We start from the raw sequence: 14631 nt of genomic DNA, 5'->3' as shown, positions 1-14631 counted from the left end.
AAGTTACGCTATGCGTTGCGTTCTGCTTTTCGATATATAGAAAATCAACTTCATTCACTGTATAACCGTAGGCTTTGTCTCCCCCCTGCATTTGGATATATGATTTATAAAGAAGACACGTGAAGAAAGAAGACTAGGTTTTATTTTTTAAATAAACTGGTCCATTATTGTTGATAATGACTTTCTTAATCGAGGTTCTGATCAATTTTATATAATTATACAGGAATCTGATCATACCTCCTTTCTAGAGAGAGAACATCTGGTGTCCAGTCGGGTACATCAAATATCATAATACAAGTAGTTGAAATTTTTTTTAAGTATCTAAACACTGATATGACATGTTTCCCGCACACTGATAAATTTCTCATTTCTAAAAGAGAGGTAACACCATTCCACCAATAGCAACAAGGGCACGCGATAGTGATTTTGATTTACAATAGTTTGTTAAATTGTTTAGATACTTTGTATGAAATTTATCGTGAAACTGACATTAATCAACGGTAAAAAAATATAGAATAAGCACCATTAGATGTCGTTCAAATAACATTATTATAAAATTATTTGAGAGATCGTTAACTATAATAAAACTAATATATTTATGTAATACTATTTACATGTTTTCATATATATAATATATGTTGTATACACAAACCAAGTTAATTTTGATTAGTTGCAGCATAAGTGGGCCAAATCGTCATTTTAAGCTGCCCATCAGGGAGTTAATCCTTGTTCATGAATCAATGACGTGCATAATCCTAGTCCGGGCAGTGCGGGCAGAAGTCGCAAACCTGCCCGCATTTTTCTTTTATCTTTTTCCGTGAGAAAAAGCAAAGCATAATGCATAATTTAGATATGTTTGTCTCAAACTTTTCGACTCACAGATTTCCGAAACCAAACACTTCGTACATATTCATTCTCTTAATCAGACACAAACTGCAAACATTAATCATAGTTTGTTCTTTGATTAAGCCAATAATAATATACTTTTTCATAACGCAAACGAGATTTGATGTTTAGGGAATCGAACACAAAACTTCGGATATAAGATTAACAGTTGTTAATCACTTTAACTTCAAGTCATTTGTTGTTAATAAGTGGTGATGAAGCTAAGCGTGTATTTAGATTTTTGCTTTCTAAATTCAGCAATTTTATCCTATCAGGGGTGGCGGCACTCAAGCGAAACACGTGGACATCACATCAATGTGACGTACACATGGTCGGCCCTAATCCAGGGCAAGCTGGATGATCGCCTAGGCACAAAAATTATTAGGATGATATATTTATATATGTTTCCATAAGCATAATTTATACAATTTGGTTAATGGGAAGTATTGCTTTCTGTTGTTTTCTATTAATAAGGAGGTTTTGGGTTCGAGATGGCATGTGTGTGTTTTTTTTTTTTTTTTTATCTTTTCAATTTTTTTTATGAATTTTTGTTTGGTTAATTTCTTTTAACTTCGTGTTTAATTATGATTATTAGCTATGTGAGTTGTAGTTTTTAGACATTCATTCTAATTCAAGTCTAATCTTCAATGAATTACTGTACACATGTCTTTTCCAATAACAAGTTTAATTTTCTGCTCATTTATTGCTTAGACATATCAATTAAAAACTTAAAAATATGAATTTTTTTTTTTTTTTTTTTTTAGTCTCATATTGACAAAGTTAGTAAATAAGAAAAAAAAAACACCTCACAATTTATATAAAAATAATTTAAAAGTTCAGATAGAGGGGAAACAAACCTCATCGTCTATACTTGTAAGCCAGGACTTTTTGATTCCCTTCGCTCAGTACAAAATAAATTGGTTTTTCTGTCTTTCTAAATTATTGAGTTTAAAGTATTTTTTTAAGTGCAATTTATCAAAATCTTACTTATGAAAAAAATTATTTTCCTTATATAAAGTTAGGCATATTTTAACGTTGTTCTAGGCCTCAAAAATCTCAGAACCAACCATGAACGTACATCACGTTTGGCCATTGGTATTCATGCAACGGCAAACCGGGCTTTTGATACTACGAAGTACGTTCAAGTTTCATCCCAAAACCATCCCCAATGGGACAGAAGCTAACTCCTCGCCATGTTCCTCAATTTTCGGTCACGAGACAACTATCCACATCCTCGCACATTAGCCATGGACTGGAAACGACCTAAGTTTGAGAAAAGACCATTATCCATTGTGTGACCGTATTTCAGCACCGCACAATAATTTTTGCCAAATAGTAAAAAGCTTAAAGTGGAGCTGTCAATTTATGCTAACAAATCAGCTGCTTCCTTGCTTCGGTGCATAACATGAGAAAAATATTAAGAAGCAAGACCTAATGTGCATCAAAAATGCACAAATAGTACTCACTGGGATCATATTATTGCAAATTGCAGAAGTCTATAGCGTTATGTACAAGTTTATATACAACAGTGATTGAGAACCAACAGAATCAATCAGAAGACAAAAAACTTTGAGTCACACTACATGCTTCAAACACTCAAGCAAAAGCTAAGTTCCCAGGAAAACTAAGAGCAAAGAAACCTACCTACCTATCACATAAATTCCGCCCTCCCAAGCTCTACAGGAGGGAGGAGAAAAAAAGGGAAAAGTTTAGACATTCTACGCTACTGATCCGGTTCCTGCGTGTACTACGCAATATTTCCATGACCACTAATCAGAAAAAGGGAAGAAAAATGCTTGGACTTCTCTGAAGCTAAAATAAATTAAAGAATATATATATAAAATATCCCTAAAGAAATCTCTTGAGGGAGAAAATGTTATGGAGGCTAAATTTAGAAAAAATCAGCAACAGGTAAATGTCTTTATTTTCCTTTTCCCATTGCCCCTTCTCGCTGATTCCTGAAGTGACTGAGAAGCTGCTGTGCCTGCATAATATATGTAAAGCAAAATTTTATCTTCTTTGTTCCACAGATCTATATTCTAACAAAATCATGCAATGTTCGGCATAACTTCGGTTTTATGTTGACTAAACAGGGATAAACATTGAGAGTGAACACCCTGGCATAGTTCTAGGTTCGCCTAAAGAAACCACGCATGGCATTTTTATGTGCTTATCAGATGTTTTCTCACAAACTTTCGACAATATAGATTGATCTTGGCTGGTAATGGTAAATTATTGGGTTATAGCTACACCAGGGCAATAAGTAATAACAGCTGCCAAATGACGGGAGGAGGAGAACTGTTTTCACTAAAACAGAAGGAAATCATCATTATTGAACAATCAATTTTTCCCCTTCTTTTCAAGTTCTAAAATTTTCTGTTCCCTTGCCTTCTCCATTATTTGGCACACTAACCAGTAAGCAGATCAACAGAGAGCTAAATAATAGACAAGAAAAATGTTTAAGCTGCGTACCTTTTCCTTTGCTCTTGGTGTGCCAGACTGAGATAAGGCAACCAGGGGAGGGACAGCTCCTTCCTGAAGAACAAGAGTACAAAACTTTGGACTATGAAGGCACAATTGCAACAGTATGGAGGCGGCATTTTCCTTTCCTCTCTGGGAACCTGATTCAACAATCTCGACTAGTAATGGAATGCCCCCTTCCCGTGCAATTGCTACGCGCCCCTCCGCAATGGTGGACAAATTTGCTAGGAGAGCAACGGCCTTGTCAACCATCCCAGTATCAGGGTCCATCAAATCAATAAGATGCTTCACAGCCCCAGCTTGAACTAGGCGAGCTTTATTTTCGTGAAAAATTGACAGATTGAACAATGCAGTAGCAGCATCTTTCTTCCCTCTAAGAGTCCCTGAGGCTAGAAGATCAACCAAGGCCTTAACTGCACCAGACCGACCAATTTTTGCCTTGTATTCGTCCAATACAGAGAGGCTGAACAAAGCTGCAGCAGAATTTTCTTTGGCTCCGTCACTTCCCGTTTTTAGAACATGGATTAGGGGATCAATTGCCCCTGCTTCCGCAATCATCGCTTTGTTGTCTTCATTAATCGATAAATTCAAAAGAGCTGTCACAGCATGCTCTTGTGTTATCATCACTCCTGAATATAGAAGTGAAAGTAATGGCGTGATAGCACCACACTGGCCTATCATAGTTCGATTCTCCGTATTGCGCTTCCCAAGAAGCCGCAACTCTTCCGCCGCCATAGTTTGCACTTCATTTGACTGGCTCTGGAGGTCTTCAATTAATTTCCGGACGTGGGATGCTGTCGTCAACTCATCAGATCCTGAACTAGAAAATGGAAGCAGCTGTCTGTTGGGATAACTGGGGCTGTCAGTCCATGCCCCTTCTGCTTTTGCCTTGGAAATGTGAGATAATTTTCCTGATAACCCGGGGGGCATCGTTGATTCTTTATCTGGAGTAGAAGCAACTGCATGCTCAGATGAGATTTCTCCAGACAACCTACGAACATTTTCATGCTTATTAGATATCCCCGACACCTTAATGGATGCTGGCAGTGCATAATCAATACTGGAAGCAGCACTAGTAGCTGATTCGCTCCTGCAATGACTATATGACTGTTTTGGTGATGAGTGGCCTTTCTTGTTGCTATCGCATTCATTGGACTTTTGTCCACCTAACCTAGGAGAGACATGTTTCTTTTGTTTCTCAAATACGTTTCCAACTTCAAGAGAGGACCTCGATGTCGAATTGCTACTGTGTGTAGAGCAATACAAACTATCTGTGTGAATTGAATCTGCAGGAGATACTTGATCTGATGGAGATGGGACCAAGATAGCATTAGAGCCGTCAGAGTTCGCCGTAAGTTTTATATCATTTTCCTGACACCAGCTTTCTATCATAGCTTTGACAGTATAATTGGGAAGGAGATTTGTATGGGAAAGCCTCTGTCGGGTCTTTGGGCAAATAGTTAGCCCATGATCAATCCATTTTTGGATGGAAGATCTCTCATAGGTTTGACCTGAAGCTACGATCACAGGGTCCAGCATTAGTTCTGAAGACAAAGGGCAGCGGAAGTACGAAGGGATTGGGACGCCAGATGCAGTTTCAAGGTGCTCAATTTTGACCATGAATTCACGAATATGGGAGACGAGAACCACAATTTGGTTAACTTGATCTAATTCCCCTCTAACATCGCTGACTTCGACATTCATCCTTTCCTTTTCTACAGCAATGCTTTCTTTCAGCAGTTCTTGGTTTGAAGTCAGATTAAGCAATTCGATAATTTTCATAAGAAGTTTGGTGGAAGGCATGACGTCTTTTCTTGGACTTTTCAGAGCCTCTTCTAAGTATTCTGATACTCTTTCCAGCTTCAAGGATTGAATTTCCTGCATACAGTGCTGAAACAATTTACCACAGATTAGAGTTGCATTTGTCCTGACTTCTGACGAATTGAACAACATAGTTATAAATAACTAGTGGGATGAGGAATAGAAAGTTTCGAAGAAATAGGTTAATATTAAAAATAAATAAGAATGAGTGGTAGAAATTTTGTTATATCAACCTCGTTTTCATTTTCCTTTTTCCTTTTTCCCTTTTAAGAAAATGATACATGCAGAAGGCAGTTTGAACTTAGCAATTACCTGAAGACCTGTTAAGCTTGAGCCAGATGAAGATGACTGCAACAGTCTAGGTAATATGCCACAAATCTTGAGCGACGAGCTTTGGATTGTTATCAACAATGGCTCACTCCACCAAGCCTGAGGATACATTGTAATTCGAATTAAAACATATGACGAAACCCCCACCCCTCAACACAGGCACAGACACAGACATACACCAGATAGTTTGTCAAAGTTGAGGTATTTTATGCACACTGCTTTGTTCAATTTCCATGTATTCAAAAGGGAAATACAGAAGCCTCATAGTTGTGATTGCAATTATTGTTGTAGGGTTCCTATTTCTTACACCACGGTTTTTCTTGATTTTGTGTGCCTTTCCAAATGAAAAAAACCGACAGAGATTCCGTGATGAAAATCCTCAAGCATGGACTAGAAACACACATAAGGACGTGAATTTAGCAGAAGAACAGGTTTGCACTTACACTTAAAATTTTGCTCGACTTTGGAGACCATTTTTCCATGAATTCTCTAGCTCCATTGACAGCCATATCCAATTCATCACACTCTTTATATAGAATGTCATCTGACGGTATTTTAAAGTCAACTACTTCATCAAGCAATGGCTTCAAAAGCTTTAGTACATCAACTATGGTTCTGTAATCCTTCTGAATAGGAATATGTTTCGATGTTTGGCTTGAAACTAGGTGAACAAATCGAGATATACTGTTGATCAGACATTTTATAGATGCTTTGTCCATCTCACCTGTTCGAGAAGGGAAACGACAAATGAATACTACAGACGGCAGAGAAATATTATGAATTGAAAACTTTACTAAAATGCTCTGTGAAACTAGTTTAGTTTTCTGGTTCTGAAACTCCAACAGAACGTAATGAATTAAAAGGTCTACACCAATTGGTCCTATTTGTCTACGTAACAAACGTCCTCGAATTATGAAGCAACCATCAATTACGTGTTTTGCACTGCTTCTGTTTACAATGCATCAAGATTCTAAAACATTGTAATAGCTAGCAAAGATCAGAATCTTTACACCTCCATTGTCAGCCTGTTGGTGTTTCCAAAAACCGAACTTTCCTGCTAAAAGTGTTTCGATTCAAGATACCAAATCAATTTTATTAAACACTCAGCAAACAAGAGAACATGCAAAGGAGGAAAACACTATTGAAATCTTAACTCTTAATCATTTTTTTCCCAATTTTGAGACCAGAGCACAGAAGAAACTCGGCTCAACTTTGTCGAAAGGTAATTTTCGATTGATTTTTGCTTCGAAAAACCAACACGAATTGTGATTCAAAAGCTAGTTTTCCTCCCCTCAGCTCAACCTCCTCAGACATTTTAGCAACAACAACTAGAGGCAGGTGAATTCACTCAACCAAAACCTCATTCCCTTGAACCTCAACATAACAATACGTTAAAACAAACCTTATTTTCTCCTAAAAACAATCTGATCAAACATGTTACAGATTATCAAACTCCCAATTTGCACAAACCCGGAAAAAATCACACAGAACCGAGAAGAACGTGCAAACACAGCTAAATCCAAACTAAATAATCAACACCAACCATTTCCTCCCCCACCCACTAACATAAGACAAACATCACCAAACATTTTATTGGGAAATAAAAAACAAAAACAAAAACATTGGATAAAACGAAAATTGTTACCTCTGAATCAAACGGTTAGAAGTGGTGGGTTGAGGCATAAAAAACAGATCTTGATGAACTCAAAGCCAAAGGTGGAAACTTTAACATGAAACTTCGATTGGGTTTTTTAATAACAAACATCAATCTTCAAGAATCAATCTAACCCTCATGCACTGCTTTCATTACAAAGCTGCATGAGAGAGAACAAGGAGAGAGAGTGTGTGTGCTTGGAATGAATAAAATTTAGAGGAAATTAAAAGAAAAAAGGAACTAAATTGGTGGGGCCTATGTGGTTGCAGATTTGTTGGGTGAGGAGGTTAATGAAGATGGTAAAATGTAAAAGGAGGAGACTTTGTCACTTTGGGGATCTAACCATGATTAGAGAGAAATTTGTAAGACAAGTCAAGCCTTTTTTTCATTTTTTTATTTTTTTATTTTTTTATTTTTTATTTATTTTACAAAAAAGATTATGTGAAAACCTTTTTCTAATTGTAAAGGATTGGATGAGCTTTGGAACAATGATATCCAGCAAAAGATTCCACAGAGGAAGAAGCATGATTGTTTGTTTAATTTCCTTTCTTTTAAGTTACTAATCTACCCTTCACATCTACACAAATTTACCATGCATGCATAGCTTTTCTATTGACCAATGTTTGGCTATTCAATGAAGAATACGAACTTCTACTTAAAACTCTTTGTATTCGAATCACAGAGTTTTGTACTTATGATTAGAACCATTCATATTATGAATCATTTTGTAAAGATAATCTCTACAAAAAATGATTAAAACTAAGGTCGTTTAGTCAATCTAATGTTACAAATACATAGACGGTTTCATAATGCTTCTCCCATTTATGTTCATCTGTTTATATACAATTCGATAATTAAATGACCTTAGTTTTAACTGATTCTTTTGCAAATGCGATTTTTATAGAATGATTTATAATATGAACAATTCCGGCTATAAACATGAAGTTCTATGAGTCGGTCAATATCATTTTTTTAGATATTCTTATTATAACATGTTACCTATGTAGAATCAGAAAAGTACGTGAATAAGAGAGAAATAAGAATAATATCGAAAAAATACTAATCAATTTAATTTATGTTTTTTGCATAATATTTTATAATATTAGTGCAAAAATTGACATTGAATTGTGAAGTGGTAAATAGTACATGAAAAGTCCCCCTAACATTTCTCATCAAACAATTATCATCACTCTTGACAAAATTCCATCATGTCTAGCTGCAGATTCTGGTTGAGATTAAGAAATGATAACTTAATTTATATATGCCACCTACTCCAATTAATCTGATGAAATGATTAATTAATTAGATCAAGGATTATAATTATAGACTATAATTTAGAATTTCAACTTATTTTTCACTAAAAAGTTAATCCTGGTACTATTCACTTTACCCTTTATTTTATCATTATCGTTAAAACTCAAAATTTTCAAATCATTTTCATTAATATTCCATTTATGTTATGCCTACTTCACTTGCCTCCTAGCTAGAAAGCAGAGAATATGTCAGCCTCATACCTGTCCAACCAAAATAAATCTAATTATTTTGTTTTAACCCCAAGTTTAACCATAAGATAATTAGATTTAAGACAAAATTAGTAACTTTTTTAATGGACTTAAATAATCACAACCTATATGCTATTTGGAAGAAAAAAATATTGGATAACATCCCTGAGAAAAGTTGGAGTCATATGCATGTCAAACGATACCAAACAAGAATTTGCGATGGGGCATCTCCTTCTTGTTTCAGACATGGTAAATATCACCTTGGAAAATCACTTGCTAAACTAATGAAATGTTATTATTCGTAGGGCTAAAACTTACTTCTAGGGGTGTGCTAATTTATGTCTGTTAATCTTCTTTAATTCATCTGATATGACGATCGAAAGCTAAAAAGATGTAGGAGAAATAAAAAAGGGTGTGCAGATATCACACCCCTACTTCTAACGGGGTGTGTATATGTCTATATGTCTATTTCTTGAGTGTAGAGAGAGAATCACATTGACGGATGTAATCCGTTGCAGGTAAGTTTTTTCTCTTACGAAGGTTTCAAACTTTGCAAGTGGCCCTCTAGCATAGTGGTGAAGAAGAATGTTGTCCTTGCATCACGACGTGAGTTCGAACCTCATTGGTTCCCTAATCTAATATCTAATGTAACAAATCCCTCATTTGACCCAAAAAAAAAAAAAAAGGTTTCAAACTTTCAATCAAGAAAAAGAATACACAATAGTATAATTTCCTTTGCACCATTGCTAACTGTAAGTACATTTACACTCATTTTTACTTCTCACACATTCTTTTTAATTTTCGACCGTAGATAAAATAAATTAAAGAATATCAATGAACACAAATTACACTACCTTTAAAATAAAAGAAAACTAATGAAAATGACTTGAAAACTTTGAGTTTTAATGATAAGTACAAAATAAATGGTAAAGTGAATAGTACCAGGATTGACTTTTTAGTGTAAAAATGTGGTTTTTCATTAAAATGAATAGTATCGTGGGTTTTTCGTTAAATGACACACCCTGACCGAGATCAGGGCGTGCTGGCCGTCACACGGAGGTGACGTAACCATGTGCACGTGCGGAAGCTAATAAAATAGTAATATAAAAAGTACGAATAATTAAAAACTAGCATACAAAGTACTAAAAACATGTGCTAGCGACGGTGAGACACAAGTTCAGAGCAATAAGTCTATAGCAGTCCAAAGAAAAAAGATTCGACAATAGTACACCCAAAGGTGACCCTACGCTGGTGAGCGTCTGTCAGAAATGCCGGGAAGCCCTCTGGGAAACCACCGTAACTGCTAAGCAACTAGAACCTGGAGGGGCGCAAAACAAAAGTGTGAGTGGGCAAAAACAAAGCTTTTCGAAAACCATTTAGAAAACACATTCTAACCCCTCGCCGTAAAACCTGTATACTTCCCAGAAAATAAACATATATACGTATGTATATAGATATGCCAATCATGCTCAAGACTATGCCATGTCAAAATCTCATAATGAAATGCAAGTGCTCAGGTATAAATCATATCAACAACATATAGTCTGGCAGCCGGAGTCACCTAACGTGACCTGTACGGCTGCATGTAGAGCTCAAATCTCAAACTCAATAACTGAACCTGCCCACGAGTCGGAACCACCTAAAGTGGTCTGTATGACAGGCCTGGGTGTAATACATATATACGCTCTAGTGCTACCATCATGTGAAGGCTGTGCGAATAATCGCGGGTCACCTACGAGTCGGAACCACCTAATGTGGTATGTACAACAGGACTGTGCACCTAACTTGGATCCAAGCTGAGCGTGTGGTGCGGGAGGTGAACATCACGTGAAGGAATGTGCCCTACTCTGGGCGGGAGCACTAACACCGGAGGTGCAGGTTATGAGCTCTCTAAGCATCTCAAACCACTACTGAAATATAAACATGAATAACACTTACCTGACACTTACCTGTGCGTCCACAGCACCCAATATGCATATGTATATAGATATATGCGATTACTAATGCAACCAACGATGCATGACTAACGATAATGTAATGCATGGCATATAACTGATAAACATTTAAACCAATTCTGGGAAAATATAGTATATAGGTATATACGGAAAACCAAAAGCCCACTCACTGGTACGTGGAAGGGTCGTAGCTCCCCTGCCTCGAGTGACCACGCTCGTCATCGGGATACGTATCACCTATATGCGAAACAACTATAAAAACGTCAATTTTAAAGCACATAACCAACCTCTCGTAATAACTTCTCATACATTGCTCAAATTGGACAAATGAATATACCAACGTGCTCTACACAACCTCAGGAACACACCCAAATTTTTAGAAAAATTTTCCACCGCCGCACGTGCCTGGCACGCTGACGGCGTCAACTGACGCCGTAAGGAATATTCCGTCAGTTTTGACAGATTTCGTTAACGGCGTCAGGAATATTTCGTCAGACTTGACGGAATATTCCGTCTCCTTCTCCGGCGAACCTCCGGTGCCGTCGCCGGCGCCGGAAAACTGGAAAAACTTCTAACTTCGATTTCTCTCTCGTTTTTCAACCATTTTTGTTGATTTTTGCACCAAAATGACACCTAAAACTAGGAGAACACAACCATACAACTTTTAAGAGCCAAAAACTACGAGATCTTACCTGTCCCCAAACTCCAAATCCGGCCAACTTCGAATAAGGCGATCCCGACGTCCAAATTCTTCAAACGAACTACTCCGAGACTCCTTGGGACCACACCAAGCTACCTACGAGCTCCATTTTCCTTTAAACGTGAGAAAATACGTTTGCATGAATAGTACCCCAAATCGGACCTTGTGAAATCAACGTGAAAACGGTGATAACCTTACCTGAAAATGGTACAGCTGCACTCCCCTCAACCTCACGAGCTCGACAGTGGTCTTGGTTCCCTCGATCTGTGGGTGTTTAGTATGTTTGTGTGTGTGTCCGTACGCGTTCAAAGGAAGAGGAAGGAATGGGGTTCACGGGAGAGAGACAGGGAAAGGGACAGAGAGACAGTGAGAGTGAGAGTGTGTGTATGGCCCAACACATGCCAACACCACACAAAACACCCAATAAACATAACAAAAACGAACTAAGGGTAAAGTAGTCATTTCACATGTACGTTTTGATAGTTTCGGGACGGGATGTCACATTAAAACTCTCTAAAATAAAGGATAAATTAGGTGAATGTCAGATTGTAGCACTTTTAAAAGTTTTAGCTACCAAGTTAGCTTGTGAATCTCCCAACTCTTTAAAAGTTTTAGCAACCAAATTAGGGTTCATCGAGAAAATTTTCAATGAAACTGTCTTATTGTAATTGATGAAATTGAGGTTTCACCATAAAATCAATTGGCAATATAAAAAGTAGTTCAATATCATATAAGCACATAGTAAACCTTATTCCTCACCGATATGGGACAACTCTCAACAGTAACTACACTTATTTCAAATGAGACGATTAGCATTGATTTGTATGAAACTAAGATACAAAATATTTCAAAATTTTGTAAAAAGTGCCTTACGAGCTAGCTAAATAAATCTAAAACCCCAAAATTAATTGGATCCCAATTATTATTGGCCTTTTAAATAATATCTTCACCCTCTTACAAATTTCATCTGAGAATCCAACTATGATCATTTGGTGTGATTTTCTTTTATTTTCCTGTCGTTTTCGATTTCCAAGGGTGTGTGATCATTTTTCGCACAATCATATATAGGAAACGCAACCTCTTCTTAATAAAAACAAATCATTTGCATCCACATTTCTAAATAGTTGGCATCTTCACACCCTAGTTTGGACCCCTCCCTACTCTCCTATACCATCCCATATATACTTGTACATTTGATACAGATTGATGGTAATGTATATAGATAAAGACATACATATATGTGTGTATATTGGATAATAGAATCTTACGTCGAAAATTTCATAGAATAAAGTATAATTAGATAAAGACATACATATATGTGTGTATATTGGATAATAGAGTCTCAGGTCGAAATTTTTTTAGAATAAAGTATAATTTATATTTTCGTCTAAAAAAATAATAATTTATATTGAATGATTTCATTTTTAATTATAACCAGACCTTATGTGATAAAAGTTCAATACTTATCAAACTCTGCAGGTGATTAAGTTATAACAATATTAATGTAATTAGTTGTGGACCACGGATCTAACTCTGAAATCTTACTACGCACATAAAAAGTAGGCTTTTACAAATTGGAAAAGCAAACAAAACCATTCTTTTTTGCCGTTAATTTATGCAGCAGTAAACCATTTGTGAGCTTAAATCCAATCAGCCTACCATTCCATATCAGACTATACATCTTTACAGTTGGTCTACCTTCACTTCCATTCTCATTCAAGCACAAACCAGAAAGATAAATAATGCAGCTCAATCTTTAAGTTCCCGCACCATTATTTTGTACTGCTAGCTTTATTATTTTACTGCTAAAGCAAATCATTTTGTAAGAGCATTTCTAATGGAGTCTCTAAATAATTAAGGACAATCATCGTATAAAATGAGTATAAAACAAATACAAGGATAAAATGAATCTCCAATGGATCAAAAAATGAGTCCCTAAAGTATAGAGACTCATTGGATATTTGGTGTATGTACCCACATATAAGGACTCTATAGAGACTGAAATGGTGAACTCAATAAAACAATTTAAGTGGAAAAGCAGGGGTGAATCCCAGTCACCTGACCTTGTCTTTTTTTCTTTTCTTTTCAACCGTTTAAAATGGAGGGTCTAGATTGATTCTTGTTTTTCAAATTTTTTTACCATTGAAAGATCAACGGTTCCAATTAAATAACTGTTTCAATTTAGATTACTCTCTCATGTTGGTTTTCAAATTATTTTGTTTTCTCATTTCATAATGCCCCTGTTGAAATATTAATATTTTCAATTTGAGTTACTCTTTCATTTTGTTCTGTCATCATTCTTATAAATACTAAATTATCTAACCAAAACTTACCACAATTTCATCTTCACTCGTAGTCAATTCACTCATTCTAGTTACGTTTTTGTGAAGAAAAAAAAATTAGTGTCAGAATTTGAATTTTTTTTTTTTTTTGTTAAAATGTTCACAAAAATATTGTACAAGAACATAATGTTAACATAAACAACAAATGTGCATCTCACCAAATAATCACATAAAATTGTAAAAACCTCAAATTTAGGGATTCTACTATAACCACTCTTCCTTCGGAGGCAATATTCCTTTAGGGATACAAAGATTCCTTTTAAGTCTTTAAATGAGTACTCAAAGGTGGTGGTAGGAGTCCCTAAATAGAGACTCTCATTGAAGATGCTCTAAGGAGAAAGACTTGCCTGTCACTAGATGTATATTCTTGTACTATGAATATAACGCTCATTAAGTGATTGCGTAGAAATAAACGCACCTTGACATGCAAGAATCCTCCTTAACTAGAACAAGATGCGTGCTAGCAATTACAACCGGACGAATGATTTATTAGCGTAGAATAGCCCTTCTACTAAGACTATTTTTTTATAACAAAAAAAGGATCAGCTAGTGGCTTTTCAACGATAGTTGATCTTTTTGGGGATCAGAAAAACTCACAAAAGCATGTTAACCTCCGCTTGTCCACTATCATGTGGTTCATCAGCGCCAAGAATCGAACCCATGAAATGCCTTGTGAAACACGAGACCAAAATTCGTCTCCAACCACTAGATCACCCTGTAATGGTTCTTCTACTAAGACTTAAAGTGCAATTGTTAGCAAGAACTAAGACATGGCTTAATATTTAACAAATCGAAAACGGTTAACTTTGTAGAAAATCTTATATATGTTCGAAAATCATGACAACGTATTATTAGTTTGTTATACTGTTTCGGTGAAATTTGAAGTGCAAGTAAGTCGTTGTTCAACATGTGAGGCGGTATCCTATTAAGTAAAGAGTACCCTATCTATAATCGAATTGAT

General features: G+C 36.1%; 1 protein-coding gene across 2 annotated transcripts; it reads right to left on the bottom strand.

Annotated features, from left to right (window-relative positions):
• Positions 1–2338: 2338 nt before the first annotated feature.
• Positions 2339–7361, bottom strand: LOC137725927 (U-box domain-containing protein 3-like). Of its 2 annotated transcripts, XM_068464769.1 has the most exons (5): positions 7163–7361; positions 5961–6241; positions 5500–5616; positions 3358–5256; positions 2340–2869 (listed from the first exon to the last, which is right to left on the bottom strand). In XM_068464769.1, exons 2-5 carry the CDS (start codon positions 6234–6236, stop codon positions 2807–2809), a joined length of 2355 nt encoding a protein of 784 aa, XP_068320870.1. In that variant the 5' UTR covers positions 6237–6241; positions 7163–7361; the 3' UTR covers positions 2340–2806. The 2 variants fall into 2 exon arrangements, with proteins under 2 accessions (XP_068320871.1, XP_068320870.1); XM_068464770.1 differs by lacking the exon at positions 7163–7361 and having other exon boundaries at positions 2339–2869; positions 5961–6237.
• Between the last annotated feature and the right edge of the window lie 7270 nt (positions 7362–14631).

This window comes from Pyrus communis, chromosome 2 (genome assembly GCF_963583255.1).
Source record: "Pyrus communis chromosome 2, drPyrComm1.1, whole genome shotgun sequence".
Taxonomy (NCBI): domain Eukaryota; kingdom Viridiplantae; phylum Streptophyta; class Magnoliopsida; order Rosales; family Rosaceae; genus Pyrus; species Pyrus communis.
This window is presented reverse-complemented; position numbering and strand designations above follow the sequence as displayed.

What these genes read in the sequence shown, in the direction of transcription:
- LOC137725927 (XM_068464769.1), bottom strand. Translation starts at nt 6,236, where the DNA reads ATGGACAAAGCATCTATAAAATGTCTGATCAACAGTATATCTCGATTT. An exon ending in AGTCGAGCAAAATTTTAAGT is followed by an intron (nt 5,617 to 5,960) that starts GTAAGTGCAAAC and finishes ATGTATCCTCAG; the next exon opens with GCTTGGTGGAGTGAGCCATT. An exon ending in CACCAAGAGCAAAGGAAAAG is followed by an intron (nt 2,870 to 3,357) that starts GTACGCAGCTTA and finishes TATATTATGCAG; the next exon opens with GCACAGCAGCTTCTCAGTCA.